This window comes from Aotus nancymaae, unplaced genomic scaffold (assembly GCF_030222135.1).
Source record: "Aotus nancymaae isolate 86718 unplaced genomic scaffold, 86718_ANA_hifiasm-v0.15.2.pri h1tg000009l, whole genome shotgun sequence".
NCBI classification, from domain to species: Eukaryota; Metazoa; Chordata; class Mammalia; order Primates; family Aotidae; genus Aotus; species Aotus nancymaae.
In genome coordinates, this window is record NW_026988420.1 from 1,309,025 (window position 1) to 1,336,928 (window position 27,904).

The following is a 27,904-nucleotide window of genomic DNA, read 5'->3' on the forward strand; positions in this document are numbered from 1 at the left end:
TAGTGGAATATTTATATATATCCATCATCCGTGTGTGTATGTATACATGGACAATGTTTTACTTGTCTGTTTAGTGAACACAAGTTTGTTGAATTGATTTGGGAAGTAAAGTGATTTTTAAATCATTTTTATCACATTTCAATAAACTGAGAATTACATATAAAAGCACCTGAACAAGGCATGGGGCACAGTCAGTCAGCAAATGTTAATACCATTTTTTACAGCATGTACTTTAAGGGTGATTATTTGTAATGATCTCAGGAACATCTAGATTATTTGCATGATAACTTATATAAAGAGACTACAGATAAGCAGATTGTCTTAAATAAATGTTAGCTAGTTTCACTCAGGGTTTTCTTAGACTAGGGTCTGCTGAGACCTAATATCTTTGAAGATGAATCATCCTGTTAATGAGAAAATGAACTTGGCTCGGGTAGCCCATTGCATCCTTTTTGGTCAGTTTTCCTTTAAGTTCAGGTACAAAAATCTCTTCTCTCTAGAAGTAGAACGTGTTTTACTCCTGCAAGGGATGGGCCCGCCTGTCTTGGTAGTTGGGAAGACTTGCTAGTGGTGCCTACAGTTTCACAAGAAGCTCTGCACAAACAGAGCCTTATCTCCTGGCTTGATAGCTGTGTCTTCTCTTGATAGTTCCCAAACAGTAGAGGCCCAGCCTTTGGGATGGGGCTAAAGAGAGAGCAGAGAAGCTCTATTCATTCTCAGGGGCCTGCAGATGTGAACCAGGCAGGGAGGAGTGCTGAGCACCAGGACCCTGGGACTTGGGCGCTCATTGATTTTTGACAGATGCAAATTCAATAAGCATTTGACAAAAGCACAGTAATTTTTTAAAAAAGAAAACCAATGTCTTTTGGTTTGTAAGATTGCTCTGAAGAAGTAAATGTCAGTGTAATGCAAGTTATAGCCTATTATATTCTCTATCACCATAGTTACTGATTTAGTGAGTGATCTTAACTCTTCAGAGCATCAACATTGAAAGGCTTTATTTTCCCATTAACGGCCATTAGCTGTGCTCTGTTGAACACCACCACTCCATTCTCTCAGAGAGGAATCTTGCTTAATGACATATCAGTCCAGTCATATAAATTTAGTGTTTTCAGTGATTAGAACATTCTTATTCTAAAAATAACTAGTCCTGTTCACTTTTTTAAAAAGACATTCCTTTATTATTGAAGTATACATTGAAAACTATAAAACCTGTTGAAAAGAATATAAAGACATAAATAAAAGGGAACACATTCATGTTCATGGATTGGAAGCATTAATATTGTTAAGATAGTAATACTCCTTAAATTGATCTACAAATTTAACATGACCTCTATTAAAATCCTGGCTGCCTTTCTTTTGCAGAACTTGACAAATTATTCTAAAATTCATATGGAAATTAATAGGACTCAGAATAGCCAAACAATCTTGAAAAAGAAGAATAAAGATGGAGGACATTTATCTCCCAATTTTAAAATGTATGTTAAAGCTCCAGAAATCAAGGCAGTTTAGGATTGACGTGAGTATAGACATATAGATAAATGGAATTGAATTTAGAGTCTGGAAATGAGGCCTTATATGTATGATCAGTTGATTTTTGACAAGGTTGCCAAGACCAGTCAATATGGAAAGACTAATCTTTTCAACAAATGGTAGTGGAACAACTGTATACACACACACACACACAATTTGATCTTTACCTCACACCATATACAAAAATCAACTCAAAATGGATCACAGACCTATGTGTAAAAACAAGATGTCTTAGAAGGAAACTCTTTTGCTTTTTTGTGACATATCTAAGAAACCATTGCCTAATTCAAAGTAAAAGAATCTCTACCTTGAATTAGGCAATGGTTTCTTAGATATGACACAAAAAAAGCACAAACTTCAAAAGAGAAAAATCGATGAATTGGGCTTTATCCAAAGCAAAATTGTTTGTGCTTTAAAAAATGTGATAAACAAAGTGAAAAGACAATTCATAGAATGAGAAAAATATTTGCAAATTATACCTGATAAGAGACTTGTGCCAAAATATATAGACTTTTTTTTACAATTCAACAATAAAATTTAGGTAGACATTTCTCAAAAAATATGCAGCTGATCAATAAATACACGAAAAGATACTCAACATTATTAAGTCATTAAGGAAATGCAAATCAAAATCATAACAAAGCATCACTTCTTTCACACTGCGGTAATTAATATAAAAAAACAATAACAAGTGTTGATGAGAATATGGAGAAACTACACTCCCTGTACATTGCTAATGGGATTTTCAAATGGTGCAGCCATTTATCAGTTCCTCAAAAAGCTAAACATAGAGTTACCATGTGACCCAGCCATTCAACTCCTTGAGGGTTGAAAACATATCTATACAATAACCTGTACATAAATGTTTACAGCAGCATTGTTCCAAATACTCAGTGGAAGCAACCCAACTGTGAATGGGTTTTAAAAATGTCGTATATCTACACACAATGGAACATTCTTCAGCATAAGAGAGGACTGAAGTACTGATTCATGCTGCAACATGCATGAATCTTGAAAACATCATGCTAAGTGAAAGAAGCCAGTCACAAAAGGCCTCAACAAAGTGAAGAGAAAAACCACAGAATGGGAGAAAATATTTGCAAACTATCCATCTTATAAGAGATTAATAACCAGACAATGTAAGGAGCTCAAACAACTCTATAGGAAAAAATATAATAATCTGATTTTTCAAATGGGCAAAAAAATCTGAATAGACATTTCTCGAAAGAGATATAAAAAATCGATATATGAAAAGGTATACAACATAATTGATCATCATAGAAATGGAAGTGAAAACTGCAATGAGATATCATCTTACCCCAGTTAAAATGGCTTTTATCCATTTTAAAAGATGGGCAGTAACAAATGCTTGCAAGGATGTGAAGTAAAGGGAACCTTCATACACTGTTTGTGGGAATGTAAATTAGTACAACCACCATGGAGGACAATATGAAGGTTTCTCAAAAAACTAAAAATAGGCCAGGTGCGGTGGCTCACGCCTGTAATCCCAGCACTTTGGGAGGCCGAGGCGGGTGGATCACGAGGTCAAGAGATCGAGACCATCCTGGTCAACATGGTGAAACCCCGTCTCTACTAAAAATACAAAAAATTAGCTGGGCATGGTGGCGCGTGCCTGTAATCCCAGCTACTCAGGAGGCTGAGGCAGGAGAATTGCCTGAACCCAGGAGGTGGAGGTTGCGGTGAGCCGAGATCGCGCCATTGCACTCCAGCCTGGAAAACAAGAGCGAAACTCCGTCTCAAAAAAAAAAAAAAAAAAAAAAAAAATAGAGCCACCTTATGATCCAGCAATCCCATTGCTGGGTGTATACCCAAAAGATTAGTATATTAAAGAAGTATCTGCACACCCATGTTTACTGCAGCACTATTCACAGTAGCCAAGATTTGGAAGCAACCTCAGTGCCCATCAACAGACAAATGGATAAAGAAAATGTGGTATATATACACAATGGAGTGCTATGCAGCCATAAAAAAAAATGAGATTTTGTCGTTTGCAACAACATGGATGGGACTGGAGGTCATTATGTTAAGTGAAATAAGCCAGGCACAGAAAGGCAAACTTCACATGTTCTCATTTATTTGTGGGAGCTAAAAATTAAAACAATTGAACTCATGGAGATAAAGAATAGAATAATGGTTAGCAGAGGCTGGGAAAGGTAGTGGGGAGCGGTGATTGTTAATGGGTACAAAAATATAATAAGGTAGAATCAATAAAACCTAGTATTTGATAGCACAACAGGGCGACTACAGTCAGCAGCAATTTATTGTATATTTAAAAATAACTTTAAGACTATAATTGTATTTTTTGTAAAACAAGGAAAAGATAAATGCTTGAGGTAATGGATACCCCATTTACTCTGATGTAATCATTATACATTTATTTCTGTATCAAAATGTCTCATGAACCCCACACATATATACACCTTCTATGTACCTACAAAAATAAAAAAATTTAAAAGCCCAAGCAAACAAACAAAGGCCTCACATTTTGATTCCATTTATACAACTATGTAGACTAGGCAGACCCGTAGAGACGGGAAGTAGACGAGTGATTGCCAGGGCCTGAGGGGCAGGGGAAGAGTGGCAGCTAATGAGTATGGGGTTTCTTCCGGCAGCGACAAAAGCGTTCTGGAATTAGATCATGATGGTGGTTGCACAACTCTTGAAATAGATTACAGATTACTAAATTGTATATTATTTGAAAAGAGTGAAGTTTATGGCACAATATGTGAATTATATCAGTAGAGCTGTTATAAAAATGTATACACTTATGTAATCAATGGATTGTTTCATTTCTAAGCTTCAACCTCATGTTCAATTCCTATCTCTACTCCAATACCCCCACTAGACTTACGTTCTCTCCTTCTACCCTGTTCCATGTCCTTTACTATGAGGGGAGAGAGAAGAGAGGGGACAAAAGATGACTGCCTTCTCCTTTGACTGTCCCTTGCAGGTGGCCATGTGCTCCTTGATTGGCCATAACTTTTGTTCTAGCTCATTGTCTGTGCAGGCTTGATAGAGACAGGTAGTGGCCACAAAAGGCTCTACCAAGTAAGAGCTCATCTCTTCCAAAGTTTTCTAAACATTGAGGGTGCCTGAGAAGCTTAGCCACATTTTTGGGTGGTTAATCACCTAGTGGCATCAGCCACTATTCCTCTAATGTGTATGACTCTGGGGTCCTACACATTCCCCTGTCTCTAGTGGGACTCCCTAATCTCATAGCCCTCAGACAGTAACAGGTTGTGAGGATAAGGGAGAGGTCTAAAACACAGCCCCTGCCACCCAGGTACTTACAATCTTCTTGAGGAAATTGTACTGGATATTGTTGGTTGCCAACCCAGCATCGATTTCCCAGCGCCCCTTCCTTGTTCTAAACAGAACCCTGATTTTGTTCCAGTATGCACCCTATTATCAGCTCTAGGGTCACCCTCATTAGACTAAATCAATCCTTGTGTTCTCAGTGCCAGTGACAGGTTTAGACAGAACTATGACTACATTTGGGCCGATGACACATAAGAAGTGGTTTGCTGGAAGTTCTAGGGACATCCTTCCTCACTCTCCTGGGAAAACTAGTAGTAATTCTCCCTGCAAAAATAAGAAAGGATGGATGTAGCCTGGACTGCAATGATCAACCAAGTCCCCCGACAAAGGGATCCAGCTGACACTGAATCCCACAGTGTGTACAGTAGAGGAGACAGACTGCGGAGCCATCAAGGCTGAGGCTGAGCGGTTAGGTCAACCAACCACGAATCTCTAAGCTTCCCTTTAGTGTGGCCATATATTTCTTTAAACCAATTTGAGTTGGATTTTCTGAAATTTTCTTTTCTTTCTTTCTCTTTTTTTTTTTTTGATCTCCTGGGTGATTCTCCTGCCTCATCGTCCCGAGTAGCTGAGACTACAGGTGCACGCTGTCACGCCTCTCTAAGTTTTTGTATTTTAGTAGAGACAGGGTTTCACCGTGTTGCCCAGGCTGGTCTCGAACTCCTGAGCTCAGGCAATCCACCCACCTCAGCCTCCCAAAGTGCTAGGATTACAGGCTCGAACCACCAAGCCCGGCCAAAATTTTCAATCAAAAGCAAATCAACTGAGTCAGAAGCGAAACACAGATGTCGAGAGAAAACCCACCAGTTACAGGAGGAGGAGAATCCAAACTCAGACCTGCTCTTTCTTCCTTCTCTCGCTGGAAGCTTAATTAGCAGTGTGTCCTCACCCACGGAGCAATTAATTAGGAATGCTGCTACGGAGTGTGACTTTCTCCTTACTAAGGAAGTTTCTTGTGTTTAGATCAATACCACTCTGACACTAGGGCAGGAACTTTGTTTAGCAACTCTCAGGGGAATGTGTTGCTTCAGCTTCTCTTCCACCTTCTTTAATTTTTTAAAGTTGATATATAACAGTGCAGGTTGGTGAGTTTTCACACATGCATAGACTCATTTACCAGCCACCCACATGAAGGTACAGAAAGTTACCAGTAACCTAAAGTGCTCCTTCTTGCCTCTTTCCAGTCAGCGCCCCCACCACCGGCAAAGTCCAGCACCTCTTCTTTTTCTTTTTCTTTTTTTTTTTTTTTTTTGAGACGGAGTTTCGCTCTTGTTACCCAGGCTGGAGTGCAATGGCGCGATCTCGGCTCACCGCAACCTCCACCTCCTGGGTTCAGGCAATTCTCCTGCCTCAGCCTCCTGAGTAGCTGGAACTACAGGCATGCGCCACCATGTCCAGCGAATTTTTTGTATTTTTAGTAGAGACGGGGTTTCACCATGTTGACCAGGATGGTCTCGATCTCTTGACCTCGTGATCCACCCGCCTCGGCCTCCCAAAGTGCTGGGATTACAGGCGTGAGCCACCGCGCCCACAGTTAGTGTTGTCTGTCCTTGATCGTCACATAAAATGGGTCAGTCAGCACGTGCCCGGTCAGGTCCTATTCCTTTTGTTTACCATAATGTTTGTGAGTCATCCACGTGGTGCCCGGTCAGGTCGGATTCCTTTTGTTTACCATAATGTTTGTGAGTCATCCACGTGGTGCCCGGTCAGGTCTGATTCCTTTTGTTTACCATAATGTTTGTGAGTCGCCCTTTCGTCAGTAGTTTGCTCTTTCTTGTTGCAGTGTAGTGCTCTGTTCTTTACTATTTCCATAGGAATTTATTTTTCTCTTCTTTAGTTGAGAGACATTTAGATTTTTTTAGTTTGGGGGTATTATGAATAAAGCTGCTGTGAGCTTTCTTGTTCATGTTTTTCTGTTAAGACCTCATTTCTGTTGAATATATATGAATGAAAATCTTGGGATGTATGTACATTCTGTTTTTGTAGAATGCCAGTTTTCCAAAGGAACCATTTACATCCCGCGGGCAATATATGCGAGTTTCGGTTGTTTCATATCCTCTCCATCACTTGGTATTGTTAGTATTAATTTTAGCCATCCTGTGGGGGGGGATGGGGTGTAGTAATATCTCACTGTTTGCTTTTTCTTTTTCTTTTTCTTTTTCTTTTTTTTTTTTTTGTATGGAGTCTTGCTCTGTTGACCAGGGTGGAGTGCAGTGGCTTGATTTCTGCTCATTGCAAACTCCACCTCCCAGGTTCAAGTGATTCTCTTGCCTCCGCCTCCCGAGTAGCTGGGATTACAGGCCTGCGCCACCACACCCAGCTAATTTTTCTATTTTTAGTAGAGACGGGGTTTCGCTATGTTGTCCAGGTTGGTCTTGAATTCCTGACCTAAAGTGACCCCCCCACCTCAGCCTCCCAAAGTGCTGGGATTACAGGTGTGAGCCACCTCACCCGGCCTCATTGTGCTTTTAATTTGTGCTGTACAGGTAATGAATCCTGCTGAACATCTTTTTAAATACTTACTGGTTATTTGGATATTTTCATTTGTTCATTGCCCATTTGAGTCTTTTTCTCATTTAGTAAAAAATAATAAATAAATTCAAGTTGCATTGGGTGGTGGCGTTTTGTCGGAGTTCTTTGAATATTTAGAATGAATCCTTTACCAGACATGGGGATGGCAAATGTCTTCTACCAGTGCGGGGCTTGCTTTTTTACTTTCAATGTTGCCATTTATTGAACAAAAGTTCTTATTTTTAATAAAGACCGATTTATCAATCTTTTCTATTATGACTACTGCTTTTGTGTCCTGTTTAAAAAATATGTGCCTATTCATGGTCTTTAAAGTATCCTTACACTTTTAAGTCGAGGGTCTATCTCAGATTATGTTTTGTGTATGCTGCGAGGTGAAGGTCAAGGTTTGTTTTCTACGATACATGTCCAACTGAGCCAGTGTCTTCCTTTATTATAAATCAAGTGACTCTGTGTGTGTCTGTTCTTGGTACTCCAACTGGTTTACTATTCTATTTGTTTATCCTTGCACAAATGCCATAGTCTTAATTATTGTGTAGCTTTACAGTAGGTCTTGATATCTAGCAGTGCCGATCTCCAGTGCTGTTCTTGAGTTTCCAAGATTGTTTTGGCCATTTTAGGTTCTTTGTATTTTCTTTTCTTTTCTTTTTTTTTTTGAGATGGAGTCTTGCTCTGTCACCCAGACTGGAGTGCAGTGGTGAGATCCTGGCTCACTACAACCTCCACCTCCCAGGTTCAAGCAATTCTCCTGCCTCAGCCTCCCGAGTTGCTGGAGCTACAGACACCTGCCATCACGCCCAGCTAATATTTGTATTTCTAGTAGAGACGGGCTTTTGCTATGTTGGCCAGGCTGGTCTCAAACTCTTGACCTCAGGTGATTCGCCTGCCTCGGCCTCTCAAAGTGCTGGGATTACAGGCATTAGCCACCACACCCAGTAGGTACTTTGTATTTTCATATAAATTTTAGATTTGGTTTATTCATTTAAAAAACCTGCTGAGATTTTGTTTGGGATTTCATTCAATCTGTAGAAAAATTTGAAGGGAACTGCCATCTTGCCATAGTGAGTTTTCTGGTCTATTCCTGGCATATTCCTCCATTTATTGAGGTTATTTAAGATTTCTTGCTACAGTGTTTTGGCTTTCAATGTAACATTTTTGCACATCTCTTGTTAGATGCATTCCTAGATACTTGATGAAATGGGTGGTGTTTATGTCAGAATTTGTATTTTTTTCTGCACAATCCATTCATTTCTTTATTTAAAAAAATTAAAGAGCTTTACTGGCATGTTACATAATGCACTTATTTAAGTGTACAATTTGATAGGTTTTGACAAATGTATACACCATCAAACCATCACCAAAATTAAGAGAATAAACATATCACTTTGAGAGGCTGAGGTAGGCAGATCACCTGAGGTCAATTAAAGACCAGCCTGGCCAACATGGTAAAATCTCGTCTCTACTAAAACTACAAAAATTAGCCAGGCACCTGTAATCCCAGCCACTCAGGACACTGAGGCAGGAGAATTGCTTGAACCCAGGAGGTGGAGGTTCCAGTGCGCCACTGCGACATCTCAAAATAAACAAACAAACAAACATCCCTTTCAAAAGTTTTTTCCTGCCCCTGTGGAATCCTCCTTTGTGGCTGCTTTCTGCCTGCCCTGACCTTCCTACCCTCCAGGAACCTTTCTAACATTATAAATTAGTTTGAATTTTTCTAGAATTTTATGTAGTCTGTTTTTTTGGCTTGGTTTTTTCCCCCCACTCAGCATAATTACTCTGAGATTTCTCTGTGTTTTTGCACATATCACTAGTTCAGTCTTTTCATTGCTGGGTAGTGTTCTATTGTACAACTGTATCACAATTTGTTTAGCCTTTCAATGCGCACTTGGGTGTTTTCAGTTTGGGGATATTACAGATGAAGCTGCTACGAACATTTGTACAAGTCTTTGTATAAACATATGGTTTTCTTTCTCTTGGGTAAAACACCAAGAGCAAAACGGCTGGATCTTCTGGTAGGTGTACGTTTAACTTTTTAAGAAAGTACTAAACTATTTTTCCAAAGGGATTGTATTGATAATGGTTCTTAAATTTTATATTTAAATTGGTTTGTGTAAGTATGTATAAATAGAATTGTTTTTCAGTATATTGACCTTGAATCCAATGACCTACTAAGTTCACTCATTCTTTCAATTTATTAACAGATTCTTTGGGCTTTTCTACGCATGCAGTCATGTCATTTATGAATAATGAGAGCTTTACTTTCCCTTTCCTATCTTTATGCTTTAATTTGTCTTTCTTGCCTATTGTACTGGTTACGTTTTCTAGTCCAATGTTGAATAGAAATGTTGATCATGGATTTTCTTTTCTTATTCCTTGACCAGGAAAGCATTCAATATTTCACCATTAGAACAACGTGATGTTATTCTAGCTTTTTTGTAAATATACTTTATCTATTTTTAGTTCACTGAGCTTATCTATTCCTAGTTTACTGAGCTTTTGCATTTTATGACTAGATCTCAAATTTTATAAAATAGTTTTTCAACGTTACTGAGATGACCATATGGGTTTTCTCTTTTATTCTATTAATATGATGGATTACACTGATTGATTTTTAAATATTAACTAACTTTGCATTTCTGGACTAAACCCCAATAATGTTTCATGTGGACAGCATTCTTAGGAAAAGGGGGTTTCCACATAAATAAAGTTTATTATTACCTTAAGAAGAAAACTCTTCTTTAAAACTTTTCCTTGGGGAAATATATGTCTACCTGGTTTCGCCTGATACATGCCTTTTTAGTGACAATAAACTGAGGACAATCCCATTTCTCCTGTAGACTCAGAGTTGCCATTGTCACTGACATTTGTTCCATTTTTGTATATATATATATTTTTTGGTAGAGACATGGTTTCTCCATGTTGGCCAGGCTGATCTTGAACTCCTGGGCTCAAGGGATCTGCCCGCCTCGATCTCTCAAAGTGCTAAGATTACTGGCGTGAGCCACCTCACCTGGCCTGCTGATGCTATTTTTGTTGAGTACTTATGTTGCTTTTTTCCTGTTTCTTGCTATTTGAGTACTAAGTATTACTTCTTCCTGTTTTTAATGTATTTATTTCTGTTCTTTCTCTCTCTCTCAATTTGATTTTCTAATAAGAAGGAAATAATTAACCTTGTTAGATTTTTATATATTTACATATATGTCTATACATTTAAATTTATATCAATTTATATAAAATAAGAGTAGCTAGTTTCTGAGTGAGGGCATATTGGATGTTCAAGGAAGAAGAAAATGTGTGCTCTTTGTATTACTATTTGCAGCTGGCTAAAGGCCCTGTTTGCTTATGATATGTTTTCCATTCTGTATTAGGTAGTTGATGCAGTGGACTGAATGTTTACGTCCCCTAGAAGCTCCTATGTCGAGTCCTAACCCCTACTACGATGATAGGAGGTGGGGTCTTTAGGTAGTGATCAGGTCATGAGAGTGAAACCCTTGGGGAAAAGATTAATATGCTTATAGAAGAGGCCCCGTAGAGCTGACTCCTTCCCCTATGTGGGGATACAGTGAAAAGACAGACTTTATGAACCAAAAATCAGACCCTTACCAGACACCAGATGCTAATTCTGTGGCACCTTGATCTTGAACTTCCCAGTGTTCAGAACAGTGAGAAATAAATTTCTGTTGTTTACGAGCCACCAGTTTTTGTTATAGCAGCCTGAAGGGACTAAGAGTTGAGATTGTTGGATAAGTACATGTTATGATATTTTAATGTATCACTGATCAGGCAGTTGGACTTAATTCAAGTTTGAATAATTGACAGTAATAATACTCAAGTCAAATCAGTAATGTACACATTTTATATAAAACATTGTAATTTTATGTAAAGTAAAATATATCTAGGCTGGATGCAGTGACTCATACCTGTAATCATAGTGCTTTGGGAGGCTTAAGGCAGGAGGATTGCTTAAGGCCAGGAGTTCAAGAACAGCCTGGGCAACATGGCAAGGCCCCTGTCTCTACAAACTAAATAAATAAAATAAATTAGCCAGGCATGGTGGTGTGTGCTTGTAGTCCTAGCTACTGTTGGTAGCCTAGGAGTTCGAGATTACAGTGAGCTATGATCCCACCTCTGCACTCCAACATGGGAGAAAAAGCAAGACTCTCTCTCTCTCTTTCTCTCTCCCTCTCTCTCTCTATATATATATACACATATATATACACACACACACACACACACACACACACACACTCCCTCCGTCCTGTGGCTCCTCTCTCAATGAGTTGCAATGTTCTTCACCCAGCGGATGGAGAAAGTGACATTGGACAGTCCATCAGTTTCTTAATTGCTTTGCCTTGAAAGACATGCATCACTCCCACTCACATTTCCTGGGTAAGGGCTAATGACATGCCCTGTCCTGATGCAGAAAGGAGCTGGGACACACAGCCTCTGAACAAGCACCTGCTTCTCAGAGACAACGGTACTCCACGGAATGCATTGTCAAATTTGATGAAACATCTACCTTTGGTCAAATTTCCTTGGCCTCAGACTTCTCTTCTTGACTATCCATCAAAATCCTACTCATCTTTGAATGCTTGGCTTACAAGCCGTCTTATGCACAAGGTCCTCCCAGATCTTTCTGCTGTGGTACATTGTGCTTCCCCCTATACTTTGTTCACCCCTCCACATGGCCGGGAGCTATTTGTGGACATGTGTGCCCCTCAGTATAGGGGGCTCTTCTCAATAGTGTGGACTGGAGATCATTTCTTTCTGTTTATCCCACATCATCAAGAATAGCACTGCACACACCAATATTCCCTCGCTATTCTGAGAAGTGTTATGAGAATTTAAGCACTTGAGTGTTAAGTATATGAAAATCCTTAGGACTTATGATGTTGGCCAATCAACAAGCATTTAATTATCTGCTATGCAAACCCCATTTCTGTATTTAGGAAGCTTATAATCTAATTTGGCCAGAAGTCAATAAATTGTAGACTGCTAAACCAAGAATAACCCATCTTAAAAGAGAAGGCCAGGCGTGGTGGCTCACACTTATAATCCCAGCACTTTGGAAGGCAGAGGTGGGCAGATCCCTTGAGATCAGGAGTTTGAAACCAGCCTGGGCAACATGGTGAAAACCTGTCTCTATGAGAAAAAAAAAAAAAAAAGCCTGGTATGGTGATGTCCACCTGTAGTTCCAGCTACTTGGGAGCCTGAGGTGGGAGAATTGCTTGAGCCCAGGAGGCAGAGATTGCAGTGAGCCGAGATCGCACCAATGCACTCCAGTGTGGGTGATAGAGTGAGACCTGTCTCAAAATAAATAAATAAATAAATAAAAAAGAAGAAGAAACTATTTAAACTATTGGGATACTTATGACAGGACCTTCAGCAACTTGTATTTAACAACCTGGAAACTGGCAACATCTGAGGACTGAAGCCCTGCTGGATGTACCACGTGTACATCAGACATTGTCAGTGAGTGCATAATAGACCCCAAACCCTTTTTGTGTTTTTTCAAATATAAACATTCTGATTGTATAAGTTATGAAAATCATTTAAGCTTAACTTTAACTGTAACCGTAATGAAGTTCTCCATAATTTACCTACAGGCCCCCAAAATTGGGATGAATAAACAATATGTATATTATTAATACATACATGTATGTGTATATATATAATATCTATATGCACACACACTACCTATGTTTGTGTGTGTATAGCTATACCCAAGCATTATATATATAGTGACCATCTCTCTGTATATACATAGTTCGTTGCAAAGTAATATGGTATGGTTATAACTCTATTTCTATGTAGTGCAGTGTCACAGCCTCTACTCATCTTAAAGGAGAATGCTCAAATGGGCTGTCCTTTGATACAATCCACCAGGTGTAACATTAATTATAAAGTAAATGTTTATGTTAATTATTATTACCAATAAAGGAACTACAAATAGTGATAAATTATATGGGAGGAGGAGGAGGAATGGTGGAAAGGGGTAAATGAAACACATCCTTATTTATCACAACAGGAAGTCAATAGTTAAATTACAAGATTGATAAACCAAGAGATAACTATGTACAATTATTATTATTATTATTATTATTTTTTTTTTTTTTTTTTTTTTTTTTTTTGAGACGGAGTTTCGCTCTCGTTACCCAGGCTGGAGTGCAATGGCGCGATCTCGGCTCACCGCAACCTCCGCCTCCCGGGTTCAGGCAATTCTCCTGCCTCAGCCTCCTGAGTAGCTGGGATTACAGGCACGCGCCACCATGCCCAGCTAATTTTTGTATTTTTAGTAGAGACGGGGTTTCACCATGTTGACCAGGATGGTCTCGATCTCTTGACCTAGTGATCCACCCGCCTCGGCCTCCCAAAGTGCTGGGATTACAGGCTTGAGCCACCGCGCCCGGCCAACTATGTACAATTATTATTGAAGAAAATAAACTATCAGAAACACTAAAACCAAATGATTCAAAGTGATTATCTCTGTGATCAGAACCTATTCAATTAGATTTTTAAAACTATGTATTTTTGATTTTAAAATAATGCAATATAAATAATTGTCTTACAATTTTGAACAAATGTTACTGAATTTATAATTACTATTTTGTCATTGCATATTTTCTTCATTTATAAATACTAAAAATAAACACTATTATATAAAGACCTAAAATTTTGGTGAAAAAGGTGATTTTCATATTTGAAATATAGTGGGAAATACAATTATAGAAAATGTAAAGCAAGATTATTAGTAAAATTAATGATCTTTCTTTTTTTTTTTTTTACCATTTAAGGAATTTTTATTAAAGCAAGAATTTTATAATCCAAAGCACATTTCCTTGCTCAGTTACAAATTCTGTTACTTAAAACAGAACTGACATTTTGAGGTATTCCACAGTAAAGAATTACAAAATTAAAGAAAGGAATACTTTAAATTTTTGTACTTTGCTGAAAATTCTTTTCCCCAGGGTCTATGAAACATTAGTTTGTTTTTATATTTTACTACTTTTGTGGGGTTTTCTTGTTTTTAAATTGATACGTAATCTAGGACTAGCATTATGTTTGCTAGACCTGGCATTGGGTCAGTACATACATGAGGTTCGAAGTTTCCTTTCCTTTTTTAATTTATTTTATATTTTTACAATTTTTTTCATAGTATTTAAGTTTCTCAATGTTTAGATATTTTTCTTCGGTGAAGCACAAGTTTCTTTTCGTGGTCCCTGATCGATTTTAAACAGTTGGAAACCCAGTGGCGCTGTTACCTGCTTTCTGGGCAGCCTCTTTAGCTTGGTGGGCTTGTAGGACAGCTACAGCTTCGTCAACCTTAGAACGGAGTGACTCTGGAGACTCGAGCATATAAAGAAGTTCTGAATTATCCATCTCCAACAACATGCCAGTGATTTTACCAGCAAGAGTAGGGCGCATGGCTTGAATCAGAGGAAACAGCCGTTCACCCAACATTTGCTTTTGCTGTTGAGGAGCGGCAGATACCAACATGGAAACAGTCAAAGGTTCCTGACCTTGTACATGAATAGCAGGCTGCTGCATTGAAACTTGTGGCTGTGCATGAAGATGTTGCGGAGCATTGCGAACTCCTGCAGCGTATTTAAACCACCGAACGGTGCGGACAGCATGAGTAGCTGCAGCTGCAGCAGCTGCAGGACGTGGACCTATTGTCTGTGCTGATGTGTTAGCAACACACTGTGTTGACATGACTCGTAAAACCTGTGAAGAAGCTGGTCTCATAGTACTAGATGGTGGTCTAGGAGCAGCTGGGCGAATAGCACCGGGCGTATTTTGGAATGGATGAGGTCTGACACTCGGAGCCGTCCAGCGAGGACGTGGTCTTAGTTGAGCAATTTGGCTAGCAGGAGAGCGTGCAGCAGGGTTCTGAGTCTGTGGGAGAGCTGCCATGAAGTCACCTGAAGGAGGTGCTGGCTGGTAGGGGTTGCTTACCGCGTTGGGCACAGCTCGTACACTTGCCGTTCTCTGCATATGCTCGTTAGTGAGGTGAGCCTGGCGCTCTTCTTTGCGCTGAGCTAAAGCGACATACAATGGCATTGTGACCACAATTCTACCATTCATTTCTGTAACTGCTTTAGTGGCTTCTTCTGGGGAGGAGAAACATACGAAACCAAACCCTTTGCTGCGACCACCCTCCATCATAACCTTTGCACTAGTGATTGTACCAAATGGAGAAAACTCTTTCCGGAGACGTTCATCATCAATATCATCATCAAGATTTTTCACATAAAGATTAACACCCTGGTATCTGGTGATCCTATCTTGCTTCATCTGTTCAAATTCGCGCTTAAGTTCCGTCTGCCGTTCCACTTTTTTCTGAGCTCGACCAACGTAAATTTGTTTTCCACTGAGCTCCTTTCCATTCATCTCATCCACAGCTTTCTGTGCATCTTCACGCCTTTCAAAGCTTACAAATCCAAATCCTTTGGATTTTCCACTTTCGTCAGTCATTACTTTGACACTTAAGGCGGGCCCAAACTTGCCAAAGAGATCCTTAAGCCGCTCATCATCCATGTCTTCTCCAAAATTCTTGATGTAAACATTGGTGAACTCTTTTGCCCTAGCTCCAAGTTCAGCTTCTCGTTCTTTACGAGACTTAAATCGCCCAACAAATACTTTTTGACCATTTAGGAGCAGTCCATTCATTTGTTCAATAGCTCTTTCAGCTGCTTCCTGTGTCTCAAAGTGCACAAATCCATAGCCCTTGGAACCATTTTCATCACAGACCACCTTACATGAGAGGATGTTACCAAAAACAGACATGGTATCGTACAGTGCTTTAGTACCAATGGATCCGTCCAGATTTTTAACGAATATGTTGCCCACTCCACTTCTGCGAAGTGACGGATCACGCTGAGACCACATGATGCGTACTGACTTGCCCTTTAAAACATCAAAATTCATGGTGTGCAGAGCACGCTCCGCATCCTTCGGGTGCTGGAAGTTCACATAGGCGTAGCCGGAGGAGCGGCGGGAGAGCACGTCCCTGCAGACCCGGATGGAGAGGATGGGCCCCGCCGGGCTGAACTTCTCGTAGAGCATCGCCTCGGTCACGTCGGGGTGGAGGTTCCCCACGTAGAGCGAGGTCATGGGGTAGCTGGGGGTGCTGGGGTCCATGGCGGCACCGCTGCCCGCCGGGCCACAGGCCGCGACCTTTCCGTTAGAGGAGGAGGGCGAGTACCGGGCCGGGAGCCGGAGCCGGGGGGAGGGGAACGGGGGCAAGCGCAGAGGGACAAAAAGCATCCGGAATCGAAACCTACTCAACGGCCGCAGAACCGTCTCGATCCGGAGCGAGGGTGGAGGTGTCGTTGCGGGCAGCGGGAAGGCCTCGGTCTCTTCGTTCCTTCTTGGAGCTGCTGCGGGGTCGCAGGCTGGCGACTCTGGCTTGGCTGCTTCACCGGGTTATTTTATAAAAGAGCATTCATGATTTTTCTAAGATAATTTTTAGAATCCAAATTTAAAATGCCTAGGAAAAAATAAATCAAATGAAATAATTTTTTTTCTCCTTTCTACTTTAGTATGTTTTTGTATATGTTCTACTTTACACAGATATATTTTTATAAAATATTTTCTTTTTACGTCTACTAAAAATACAAAAAATTAGCTGGGCGTGGTGGTGCTCACCTGTGTATCCCAGTTCCTCCGGAGGCTGAAACTCAAGAATTGGTTGAACCCAGGAGGTGGAGATTGCAGTGAGCCAAGATCGCGCCACTGCCCTCTAGCTTGGGTGACAGAGCAAGACCTTGTCTCAAAAAAATAAATATATGTATAAATAAACTCTACTTTTTATATTATATAACAATGTAAAACATAATAAATATGTCATGTTAATATAGTACTATATTTAATATAGTTCTATATATAATATAGCCTCGAGATCAGTTTGGGATTAAGTATAAGTTTTATAATCATAAATACACAATCTTAATCTTGTGACCTAATACGGCTACATATCTAAGTAATTGATGATCTGAAATAATTCTATTTAAGAAAATCTCTTAGGAAAGTTCCAGTCCCACGAAAAATATAAGGAGGATCTGTTCATGTTACAAAGAATTTATTATAGGGTTTTGTTTTTTTGCTTTTTTGTTTTTTTGAGACAGAATCTCGTTCTGTCGCCCAGGCTGGAGTGCAGTGGTGCAATCTTGGCTCACCGTAACCTTCACCTCCTGGGTTCAAGGGATTCTCGAACCTCAGCCTCCCAAGTAGCTGGAATTACAGGCGAGCACCACCATGCCCGGATAATTTTTGTGTTTTTTTTTTAGTAGAAACGGGGTTTCGCCATGTTGGCCAGGCTAGTCTAGAACTCCAAACCTCAAGTGATCCACCCACCTCTGCCTCCCAAAGTGTTGGGATTACAGGCGTGAGCCACCACGCCTGGCCTAGAGGACTTCTTTAAATAGTGGTTGCCACTAATATAAAATTCAATTAAAAGTTTAAAAATTAAGTTGATATACAGCTTTTTAGGAACACATCCATCATTTCAACAGTGTAGGGTTGTAAAAAACAAGTGCTAGGAAGGGTCTGATTACTCAAAAATCTGAGATTGATTTTCTGCCTCATTAACAAAAGCAAAATGCTCTTCCAGAGAAAGGCAGCTGTGCAGAACCATTTCCGTGTGTTCATGGGGGAAAGCAGATTCACCAAAATGTGAGAATGGGCTCACTCTTATTCCCAACAGATGCAGCTCACAGAATATACACTTGGGAGGAAGAAAACCGGGATCAATATATCAATTCCAGGCTTCTTGGAGACCTATGATTTAATCTGTAACTTCATTTTCAGATTTCCTAAAAGTTTTGAGGATTGCAAGCCCAAGCCCAAGCCCAAGCCCAGTGATGGTAGAGGGTTTAAAACAAGCCTAGACCGTGCAGGAGAAGCCCATTCCCTTGGGCAACTAATCTGTCGATTGCATTACGATTTAGAGCAAACCCTGATTGAAGTTAGCAAACAAACTGATTTGTGTGAACAATTTTTGTCTTCAAGGAAAAGAAACTGAATAGATTGAAGGGATTTATTAATTATTATTATTATTTTGAGACAGAGTCTCACTCTGTTGCCCAGGCTGGAGTGCAGTGGCCACGACTCACTGCAGCCTCCACCTCCCAGGCTTAAGTAATCCTCCCACCTCAGCCTCCCAAGTAGCTAGGACTAGAGGCATGTGCCACCACACCCAGCTAATTTTTGTATTTTTTGTAGAGATGGGGTTGTGCCTTGTTGCCCAGGCTGGTCTCAAACTCCTGAACTCTCCAACTACTGAGCTCAAGCAGTCTGCCCACCTCAGCCTCCCAAAGTGCTGAGATTACAGGTGTGAGCCACCATGCCCGGCCAGAGAAATTTATTCTTTCCCAGATCTTTCAGAGTTTACATTGGCATATTATAGGGCTCAATCACAGCTCTCAGTCACCACGGTTTCCAAAGTCATAGGGAATAGAAATCCCCATGTCTAATTCCTACACTTTCCCTCTTCCCTTTTGTGGAGCTTCCTTTTCATTTCATGATTTTTAGCAATTATAAGTTTGACTGTTCTCCTGGAGAGCTGATAATCTGTAGAAAACATCTAGTGTTTGGTTTGTTTTCAGATAAAACTTAAGGTAGTCTTATGCACAAATAAGGCAGAATAAAGTCGGTTCTTTGGTTAAAAAAAAAAAGAATTAACGATGGAAAGCATAAAATATGGGCTGTCAGCCTACCCTGTTGATATATTATTATGGGCAATGGTGTCAGGTTGTACAGTGGGGTTGTAAATGTTGCATGTTGCACCTACACATATTAAGTTGTCCAAATCGAAACATACAAAATGACACTTTTGTACTTGTACAAATAGAGAAGTACAAAAATATACACTTTTGGGCAAAGGACATGATTAAACACTTCTCAAAAGAAGACATACATACATGCGGCCAACAAACATGAAAGAAAGCTCAGCATCACTGATCACTGAAGAAATGTAAACCAAAACCAGAATGAGGTAGCATCTCACACCAGTCAGAATGCCTATTGTTAAGAAGTCAGAAAACAACAGATGCTGGCGAGGGTTGGAACAAAAGGAATGCTTTGAGTGTAAATTAGTTCAACCGTTGTGGAAGACAGCGTGGTGATTCCTCAAAGATCTAGAGGCAGAAATGTCATTTGACCCAGCAATCCTATTATTTGCTATTATACCCAAAGGAACATAAATTGTTTTATTAAAAAATACATGCATGCATATATTCATTGCAGCACTGTTCACAATAGTGAAGACATGGAATCAGCATAAATGCCCATCAGTGATAGACTGGATAAAGAAAATGTGGTACATATACACTACGGAATACTATACAGCCATAAAAAGAAATGAGATCATGTTTTTTGTAGGAGCATGGATGAAGCTGGAGGCCATTATCCTTAGCAAACTAACACAGGAACAGAAAACCAAATACCATGTATTCTCACTTATAAGTGGGAGCTAAATGATGAGAACACATGAACACGTAGCAGGGAAACAGCAAACACTGTGCTCTCCTGGGGGGTGCAGGGGGTGGGGAGGGAGAGCATCAGGAAGAATAGCTGATGGATACTGGCTTAATACCTGGGTTATGGGCTGATCTGTGCAGCACACCACTTGGGCACATGTTTACCTATGTAACAAACCTGCACATCCTGCACATGTACCCCTGAACTTGACCAAAAACTTAATTTTTATTTCTACATATTCAGGGGGTACAAGGGCGGGTTTCTTACATGCATATATTGTGTAGTGGTAAAGTCTGGGCCTTTAGTGTACCCCTCACCAGAGTGGTGAACATTATACCCAATAGGTAATTTTTCAACCTTGACCTCCCTCCCACCCTTCCACCTTTTATAGTCTCCCGGGTCCATTATTCCCACAGAGTGTAGTGTTTTTGTTTGTTTGTTTTTGTTTGTTTGTTTGAGACCAAATCTCACTCTGTCACCCAGGCTAGAGTGCAGTGGCACAGTCTCGGCTCACTGCAACCTCTACCTCCCAAGTTCAAGTGATTCTCCTGCCTCAGCCTCCCGATTACCTGGGATCACAGGCACCCGCCACCACACCCAGTTAATTCTTGTATTTTTTAGTAGACACGGGGTTTCGCCATGTCGGCCAGGCTGGTCTCAACCTCCTGACTTCGGGTGATCCACCTGCTTCTGCCACCTAAAGTGCTGGTATTACAGGCGTGAGCCACCGTGCCTGGTTCAGAGTCTAGTTTTGAACAGCCCCAAGCTTTGATAATGGCTAGGGCAGCAGGTAGCTGTGTTGTGTTTAATAATTCTTGTACATAAGACCTATTTTTTATTTTGTCTCCATTGGAAGTGGGAAGCCTCTTTGCTTCTACAGCATTCCAAAAGCTGTCTGTACAAGCCTTAGCAGTCTTTCTTCAGCAAGGAGACAGGCTCGGGAGAGCAAAGAGCTCTCTGTCCACTGGGCTGAAGTGGCTACAGGCAAACAAGCTGCTTCCACGACCTCAAAGGCAGTAGTGATTGCACAGCCTGCATGATACCGATCAGAGCTACCCTTTACCTGTGAGCCATCTGGAAACCAGGACAGCGCAGCATTGCCCCGGGGAGCCTCTTGCAGACCCTACCAAGGGGATAAACAGTCTCAGAGGCAGGTAGGTGTGCAGAGTCTGGCCTGGAGGTAAGGTTACTGGAGGTATGAGAGTGGGAGGAGCAGGGGCTGCAGGGGCTGCAGGGAGTGAGGGAGTCCACAGGAAGCTGCCAGGCCTGGTGCAGGTGTGAGCGCATCCACAGCTCCAGGCTCATGTACACTTGGGGGTCCCACAGCCATCTCTCAGTTGCCGTAACTAACAGGGCTGCAGCAGGGGCTGCTCTCAGGCAGAAGGGACTCCACCAGCAGTGGAATCCAGGTGTGGACTACAGTGTCCCAGAGGGCAGCATTAGACTCCATGCTTGTGGGTTAAGACCCCCAAAGCACTCCCTTCCTTTTTCATACACAAAGAGGGAAAAGGGGAATTTCTTTTTTCTTTTTCTTTTTCTTTTTGAGACAGTGTTGCTCTGTTGCCAGACTGGAGTGCAGTGGCACCATCTCGGCTCACTGCAACCTGTGCCTTCCGAGTTCAAGTGATTCTCCTGCCTCAGCCTCCTAAGTAGCTGGGATTACAGGCGTGTGCCACCACACCCAGCTAACTTTTGTATTTTTAGTAGAGATGGGGTCTCACCATGTTAGCCAGGATGGTCTCAATCTCTTGACTTCATGATCCACCAGCCATGGCCTCCCAAAGTGTTGGGATTACAGGTATGAGTCACCACGCTCAGCCAATTTTTGTATTTTTAGTAGAGATGGGATTTCATCATGTTGGCCAGGCTGGTCTCAAACTCCTGACCTCAGGTGATCTGTCTGCCTTGGCCTCCCAAAGTGTTGAGATTACAGGCATGAGCCACTGCACCCAGCCAAAAAGGGGAATTTCTAATTAGGATGAACTAGAGCTGGGAGATTTGCCAACTTCTCCTATAGTTTGTTGAAAACTTGCTCTTCAGATCCTGTCCCAGTAATGGGGCCAGGTTTGGTAACTTTGAGTAAAGCATACAGCGATTGGACCAGAAAAGAAAAGTCAGGGACTCAGCTACGACAGTAACCAGCGGGTCCAAGACACCACAGAGTTGGCATTTGGCTTTTCCTAAGGAAATTGCAAAACGTCTTGAACTCAGGATCTAAATGAATCTAAATGCAGTCGATTCTCTGACATTAAATACTCCAAATATTTCACCCTAGTTGTTACTAGCTGCTGTTTTGTTTGTTTGTTTTAAGAAAGGGTCTCCCTCTGTCACCCAGGCTGGAGTGCAGAGGTGCAATCACTGCTCACTGCAGCCTCAACCTCCTGGGCTCAAGTGATTCTCCCACCTCAGCCTCTGGAGTAGCTGGGACTACAAGTGTGCCACCACACCTGGCTAATTTTTAAATTTTTTAAATTATAGAGACGGGGTCTCACAATGTTAACCAGGCTGTTTTTGAACTTCTGGCCTCAAGCATTCCTCCCACCTTGGCCTCCCAAAGTGCTGGGATTGCAGGCATAAGCCATCACGCCTGGCCAAGCTGCTGGTCTCTTGAGAAGCTTTTTGACCTTTGGCAGCTAGATGCTTTGACAGATGTGCAGTCTTTCTCACAGGCTACCTCTGAAGGCGAGCAAAGAAGGGCATTATCTGCATATGGTGGTAAATGGAGCCTTGGGGGAAATCCCACATCCTCCAAGTTTGCCTTTAATATTTGAGAAAAATAGGAAGAGCTTTCAGTAAAACCCTGGGGACTTCCTGTCCAGGTGAATTGTTGGCCTTCCCAGGTAAAGGGAAAATACTCTCAGCTGACTGAATCTAGTACTCCCTGGATCAGTGATGGTAAAAGTCCTGCTGTCAGTGAGTGCTGGGTTTAGTACTATGGCAGCTGAAACCACTGCATGCTTGGAACAGCAATGGGTTTGCTCCTCAGAGGTCCAGAGCAAACCTCCACCCATAGTTGTTTGGGTTTTTATTCGGTGGAATTGGGGTATTACCAGGACCAGTTCATAGAAAAGCAAGGCCCTTTTGTTGTATTCTTCTATAATAGGTTTGGAACCTTGTGATGCCATCTAGATGAGTGCATACTGTTTAATGTTAGGCAGGGGTTTGGATGGATCAATCTGGATTTTCGGAGGAGGTGCGCTATGCATTTTGCCAACATCAGTCATTTTTCCCATAAAGAGTCAGGTATTTGGTCCAGCAGTGAAGGGTGACATCAGTTTTGTTTTCTGAACAGGGAACCACGTAACACATGAGAGAATTCAGGGAGGCAGAAGACTGCCAGGCTGTCAGCACAGTTTGGTGTGTCAAATTCTAAAACAATTTTCCCCTTTCAGGAAAAAGAAATTTCAGCATGTTAATCTTTTCAGAAAATCACATCTGAAGAGGTGGACAGGGACAGAATGAACAAGCAAAACAGGATGGTGTCCTGCTATTCACAATAGCAAAGACATGGACTCATCCTAAATGTCCATCAGTGGCAGATTGGATAAAGAAAATGTAGTACATATATACCATGAAATAGCATGTAACCATAAAAAAGGACACGATGATGTATTTTGCAAGAACGTGGAGGGAGCTGGATGCCATCATCCTTAGCAAATGAATGCAGGAACAGAAAACCAAATACCACATATTCTCACTTGTAAGTGGGGGCTAAAATGATGAGAACATATGGAACAAGAGGGGAACGATGGATACTGGAGCCTCCTTGAGGGTGGAGGGTGGGAGAGGAGAGGATCAGAAAAAAATCACTGTTAGGTACTAGGCTTAGTACCTGGTGACAACATAATCTGTACAACCAACCCCTGTGACATGAGTTTACTGTATAACAAACCTGCTCATGTACCCCTGAACCTAAAATAAAAGTTTTAAAACAAAAGAACTTTAGTGGTTTTATTTTTATTAATGTCCTGAAGTGTGTGGGAAAGAGCTGATTTGTCCAATTAACTCCACCAGAAGGGGGCATAGTTTTTTATACGGGCTCTCTCTCTCTCTTTTTTTTTTTTTAGTGACAGGGTCTCATTCTGTTGCTTAGGCTAGATTACAGTAGCCTGATCATAGCTTACTGCAGATTCCAACTCCCAGCCTCAAGTGACCCTCCTACTTCAGCCACCTGAGTAGCTGGGACTACAGGTGTGCACCACCATATCCAGCTAATTTAAAAAAAGTTTGTAGAAATGGATTCTCACTATGTTGCCCAGGCTGGTCTCAAACTTCTGGCCTTAAGCAATCCTCTCATCTTAGCCTCCCAAAGTGCTGAAATCATAGGCATGAGCCACTGTGCCCGCTCCTACGTGGGCTTTTTTGACAAGCTAGGGAAGTTCTCGTGAAAAGGCCTTCACAAACATAAAATGAAAGCCGATCTCAGTAGAATCTACATCTACAGGTAATCCAGAATTTTAAAAATGCAACCTGAGGCTGACTATGGTAAGTACAAACTGGCTCATTATGATCTTGGGTACGGGCCTGGATTTTATTCCAGGCTAAGGTTTTAGGAGAAGCCTCCAGAATAGCCATGTGAAGGTTTCTTTTTTTGCCACACCTTTGGCTATTTCACAGTCTTTGGGCGTGTGTTTATCTAAATCCTTCTCAGGGCCATATCAACAAGCCTAGGCCATCCAACATTGGGCCTGACCTTCACCAACAGGCATGTGAACCGCCAGCGTAGGTGAGAAGTCCTGGCCGACCCACCAGAATTACCATGATGAATTAATTCATCAGCAAGCTGGTGAGAGTCCTCAACAACTTTGGGAATTCTTTGCAGCAAGTTGTAGTTCAGCCTTGCACCAAGGAACACAAGAAACTTGGGGTGTAGCAGAATCATTAGTGAGCTTAACTTTAGAAGGACAGGTTTTAACAGGATCAGGTTCAGGGTGGTGGGAGCTGAGGAATCTGGAGGGAAAGGCATTTCAGCCAAAGGAGGATGGAGAGAGGGGACAGAGGAGAGAGAAGGAGGTCCCTTTCAAGGAGGAAAATGTCTGGGCCCCCAAGGCTTTGTTGTCTTTCCCTGTTTGTCTCAGTTAATTGGGGACAGTATCTTGTAGGGAGGTAGGGAGGCAAGGTTAGACTCCTGAACGTGCTTAGGCCCATTGAAGCAGGCCTCCCATTTGGATTGTTTAATTTTAGGACCAGAGTCTTGTAATTTTGTCCTAAAAAAGACAAGTTTGAGGGATCTCAAAAGACCCTCAGGATGGCTATTGAAGTTCCAAATTAGTTTTGGTGTACTCTGTCCATTGGGAGGATAATTTTTTGACATAGAGCCTGCAGGGTTCTCAGAAGGGAAACCATTATTGCATCCTTTGAAATTTTGGGATCCTATTCTCTTATTAATCTCTTGAGAACAAAAGAAAAATCTGTAAGCCCTGTCAGGGAATTTTAGAGGTCTGAACTGGCATGTTAGAGGTTTGTTTTAGTGTGCCTGGCACCGGGTTTTGTTTGACATGGCGTGCAGCCTATGCACTATCACCCCACCAGTGACCAAGTTTTCTCTAGGTACACACGTTTTCTTTTTCTTTTTTTTTTTTTTTTATTGCATTTTAGGTTTTGGGGTACATGTGAATAACATGCAAGGTTGTTGCACAGGTGCACACCTGGCAGTATGATTTGCTGCCTCCCTCCCCTTCACCTATATCTGGCATTTCTCCCCATGCTATCCCTCCCCAACTCCCCACCCCCCCCACTATCCCCCCTCCCCCCCAACAGACCCCTGTGTATAGTGCTCCCCTCCCTGTGTCCATGTGTTCTCCTTGTTCAACACCTGCCTATGAGTGAGAACATGTGGTGTTTGATTTTGTGTTCTTGTACACACGTTTTCTTGAAACTGGCAGGCCCCCTAGTGGTAATCTCTGTCTGTGTCCTGATTTATGCTGACATGAGAGACTTTTCTTTGGAGACTGATATCCCTTGCAGAATGGTGGCAAATGCCCTAATGGCTTTTAAAGGGTCAACTGTGCCGACCTTTGTAGAAAATAAATTTTGTTCCCAAAAGATGTTTGGAAACAGAAGGAAAAAAATCAAGCGGCAAACAGAAGTGTAGGTGTATGCAAATACTCAGAATAAAACTGAAACCAAAAGTGCATTGCCAGAACCAGAAAGACAAATTGTCTTTACACCAGAAAGGACTTGGCAGAAAAGACAAAAAAATCTTTTATATTTCCAGAAGCAGGAGCCCTTACTAAGGTCCCTTAACCCAACCAGATCTTAAATAAAATCAACAGACAACCGCTACCAAAGCAAGGGAGCTTAACCTGAGAGAAGATGTACCTGGGTAGAAAAAAAAGGCAATCTGTGGAAGTGGAGTGCACAAAAGGCCTAATTGTGTGTACCTCACCTTGTCCCAAAGGTCACCGATCCTTTCCAAAGGTAATTGTTTCATCCCACTTCTGACACCAGATTATGTCAATCTGAAGAAAAGGCATTAGAGAAAGCTATCCCTAAATATATTGAATTTATTTGGGAATGGAAAAAGAGAATTATTATCTGGGATTCATGGAATGGCAAACCACAAGTGATCGAAGGGTGAAGGAAAGCTTTTACTGGCAAAAAGAGAGGTTCATATAAGCCACTTAGAAGCAGAATTCATTGGTTCCAGCGGTTCAAGTCAGAATTCTCAACAGTTTATTGGTGGAGATGCTGTTACTGGGCAGGTGTTCTTTTCAAAGCATCTTATATGAAGTACTGCAGTCCTAAAGAATATCTAGTGATGCACCTTGTCATTGAAATACATGCATATGAGTGAAATGTGCAAGCTTTGCAAGGCAGAAGATATGCAAAGGATGTGAAGGGATTTCTTGGCAGATTTTTAGAAAGTGCTTGAAACAGTTCTTATCTCAGACATGCTAGTATGAACCCTCACTCCTTTGTGCATTCTGAGCCCTAGTTTGTCAGGGTCTGACAAGAGTGACTTCATCCTGGTCTCTGCAATTCTCACAGCTCGTATAGACATAGTTTTGCAACTGTGCAAATATTTCTGCAGAGTAAATATCTAGGAATAGAAGAGCTAGATCAAAAAGTAAACATATTTGAAATTCTAATAAATGTTGTCAACAGCCTCCTTAGAGCTGGTACTAATTTACACTTCTAAGAGCTGTGTATGATAGAACCTGTTTTCCCACAGCCTCGCCAGAAATACTTTATCATATTTTTCAGTTTTCCTACTTGAGAAGTGAATAGTAATTTCTCAGTGTTGCTTTAATTTGTTTTTTTTTTTTTATTATTATGAGAAAAGTTGAGCATCTTTTCTTACGTTTAAGCTCTTTTGTATTTCCTTTTCTGTTACTTGTCTGTTCTGGTCATTTTCCTATTGGATTGTTGCTTTTTTTCTTATGAATTTCTAGGCTCACATTATTTTATTCACAGTTCATCTTTCAATGTTATTTATAATGTTTTTGTCATATGTGTTTTTAAATTTTTTTTAAATAACTTCTGGATTTTGTGTTATGCAGTTGGCTATCAGTATCTGTGAGTTCTGCACCCAAACCGTGGATTGAAAATATTAAGAAAAAAAAGAAAAAATAACAATATAATAATAAACATAATGCAAATTTTTAAAAAAATGACCACTATTTACATAGTATATACATTGTATTAGGTGTTATAAGTAATCTTTGTAAGCACAGAGATGATTTAAAGTATACAGGAGAATATGCATAGGTTCTATGCAAGTAACACACCATTTCATATAACAGACTTAAGCATCCATGAACTTTGGTATCTGAGGGAGGTCCTGGAACATGTATACAAAGGAACAACTGTAATTAGAAAGGCTTTTACCACTTGCTATGGTTTGAATCCTTCCAAGTTTATGTGTTGGAAACTCAATCCCCAGTGCAACAATGTTGAGAGGTGGGACCTTTAGGAGGTGAGCAGGCCATGACGACTCTGCCCTCAGGAATGGATTAATGCTGTTATTTTGGGATGAGTTCTTGATAAATAGATAAGTTCAGACTCCTTCCCCTCTTGC

At 41.0% G+C, this 27,904-nt stretch overlaps 1 protein-coding gene across 2 annotated transcripts; it reads right to left on the bottom strand.

Moving 5' to 3' along the window:
- Positions 1–14,634: 14,634 nt before the first annotated feature.
- Positions 14,635–16,545, bottom strand: LOC135273820 (polyadenylate-binding protein 1-like). 2 transcript variants are annotated; one of them, XM_064373451.1, is made up of 2 exons: positions 15,211–16,545; positions 14,635–14,943 (listed from the first exon to the last, which is right to left on the bottom strand). In XM_064373451.1, the coding sequence occupies exons 1-2, from the start codon at positions 16,543–16,545 to the stop codon at positions 14,635–14,637; spliced, it is 1,644 nt and encodes a 547-aa protein (XP_064229521.1). The 2 variants fall into 2 exon arrangements, with proteins under 2 accessions (XP_064229521.1, XP_064229520.1); XM_064373450.1 differs by having other exon boundaries at positions 14,635–16,545.
- Between the last annotated feature and the right edge of the window lie 11,359 nt (positions 16,546–27,904).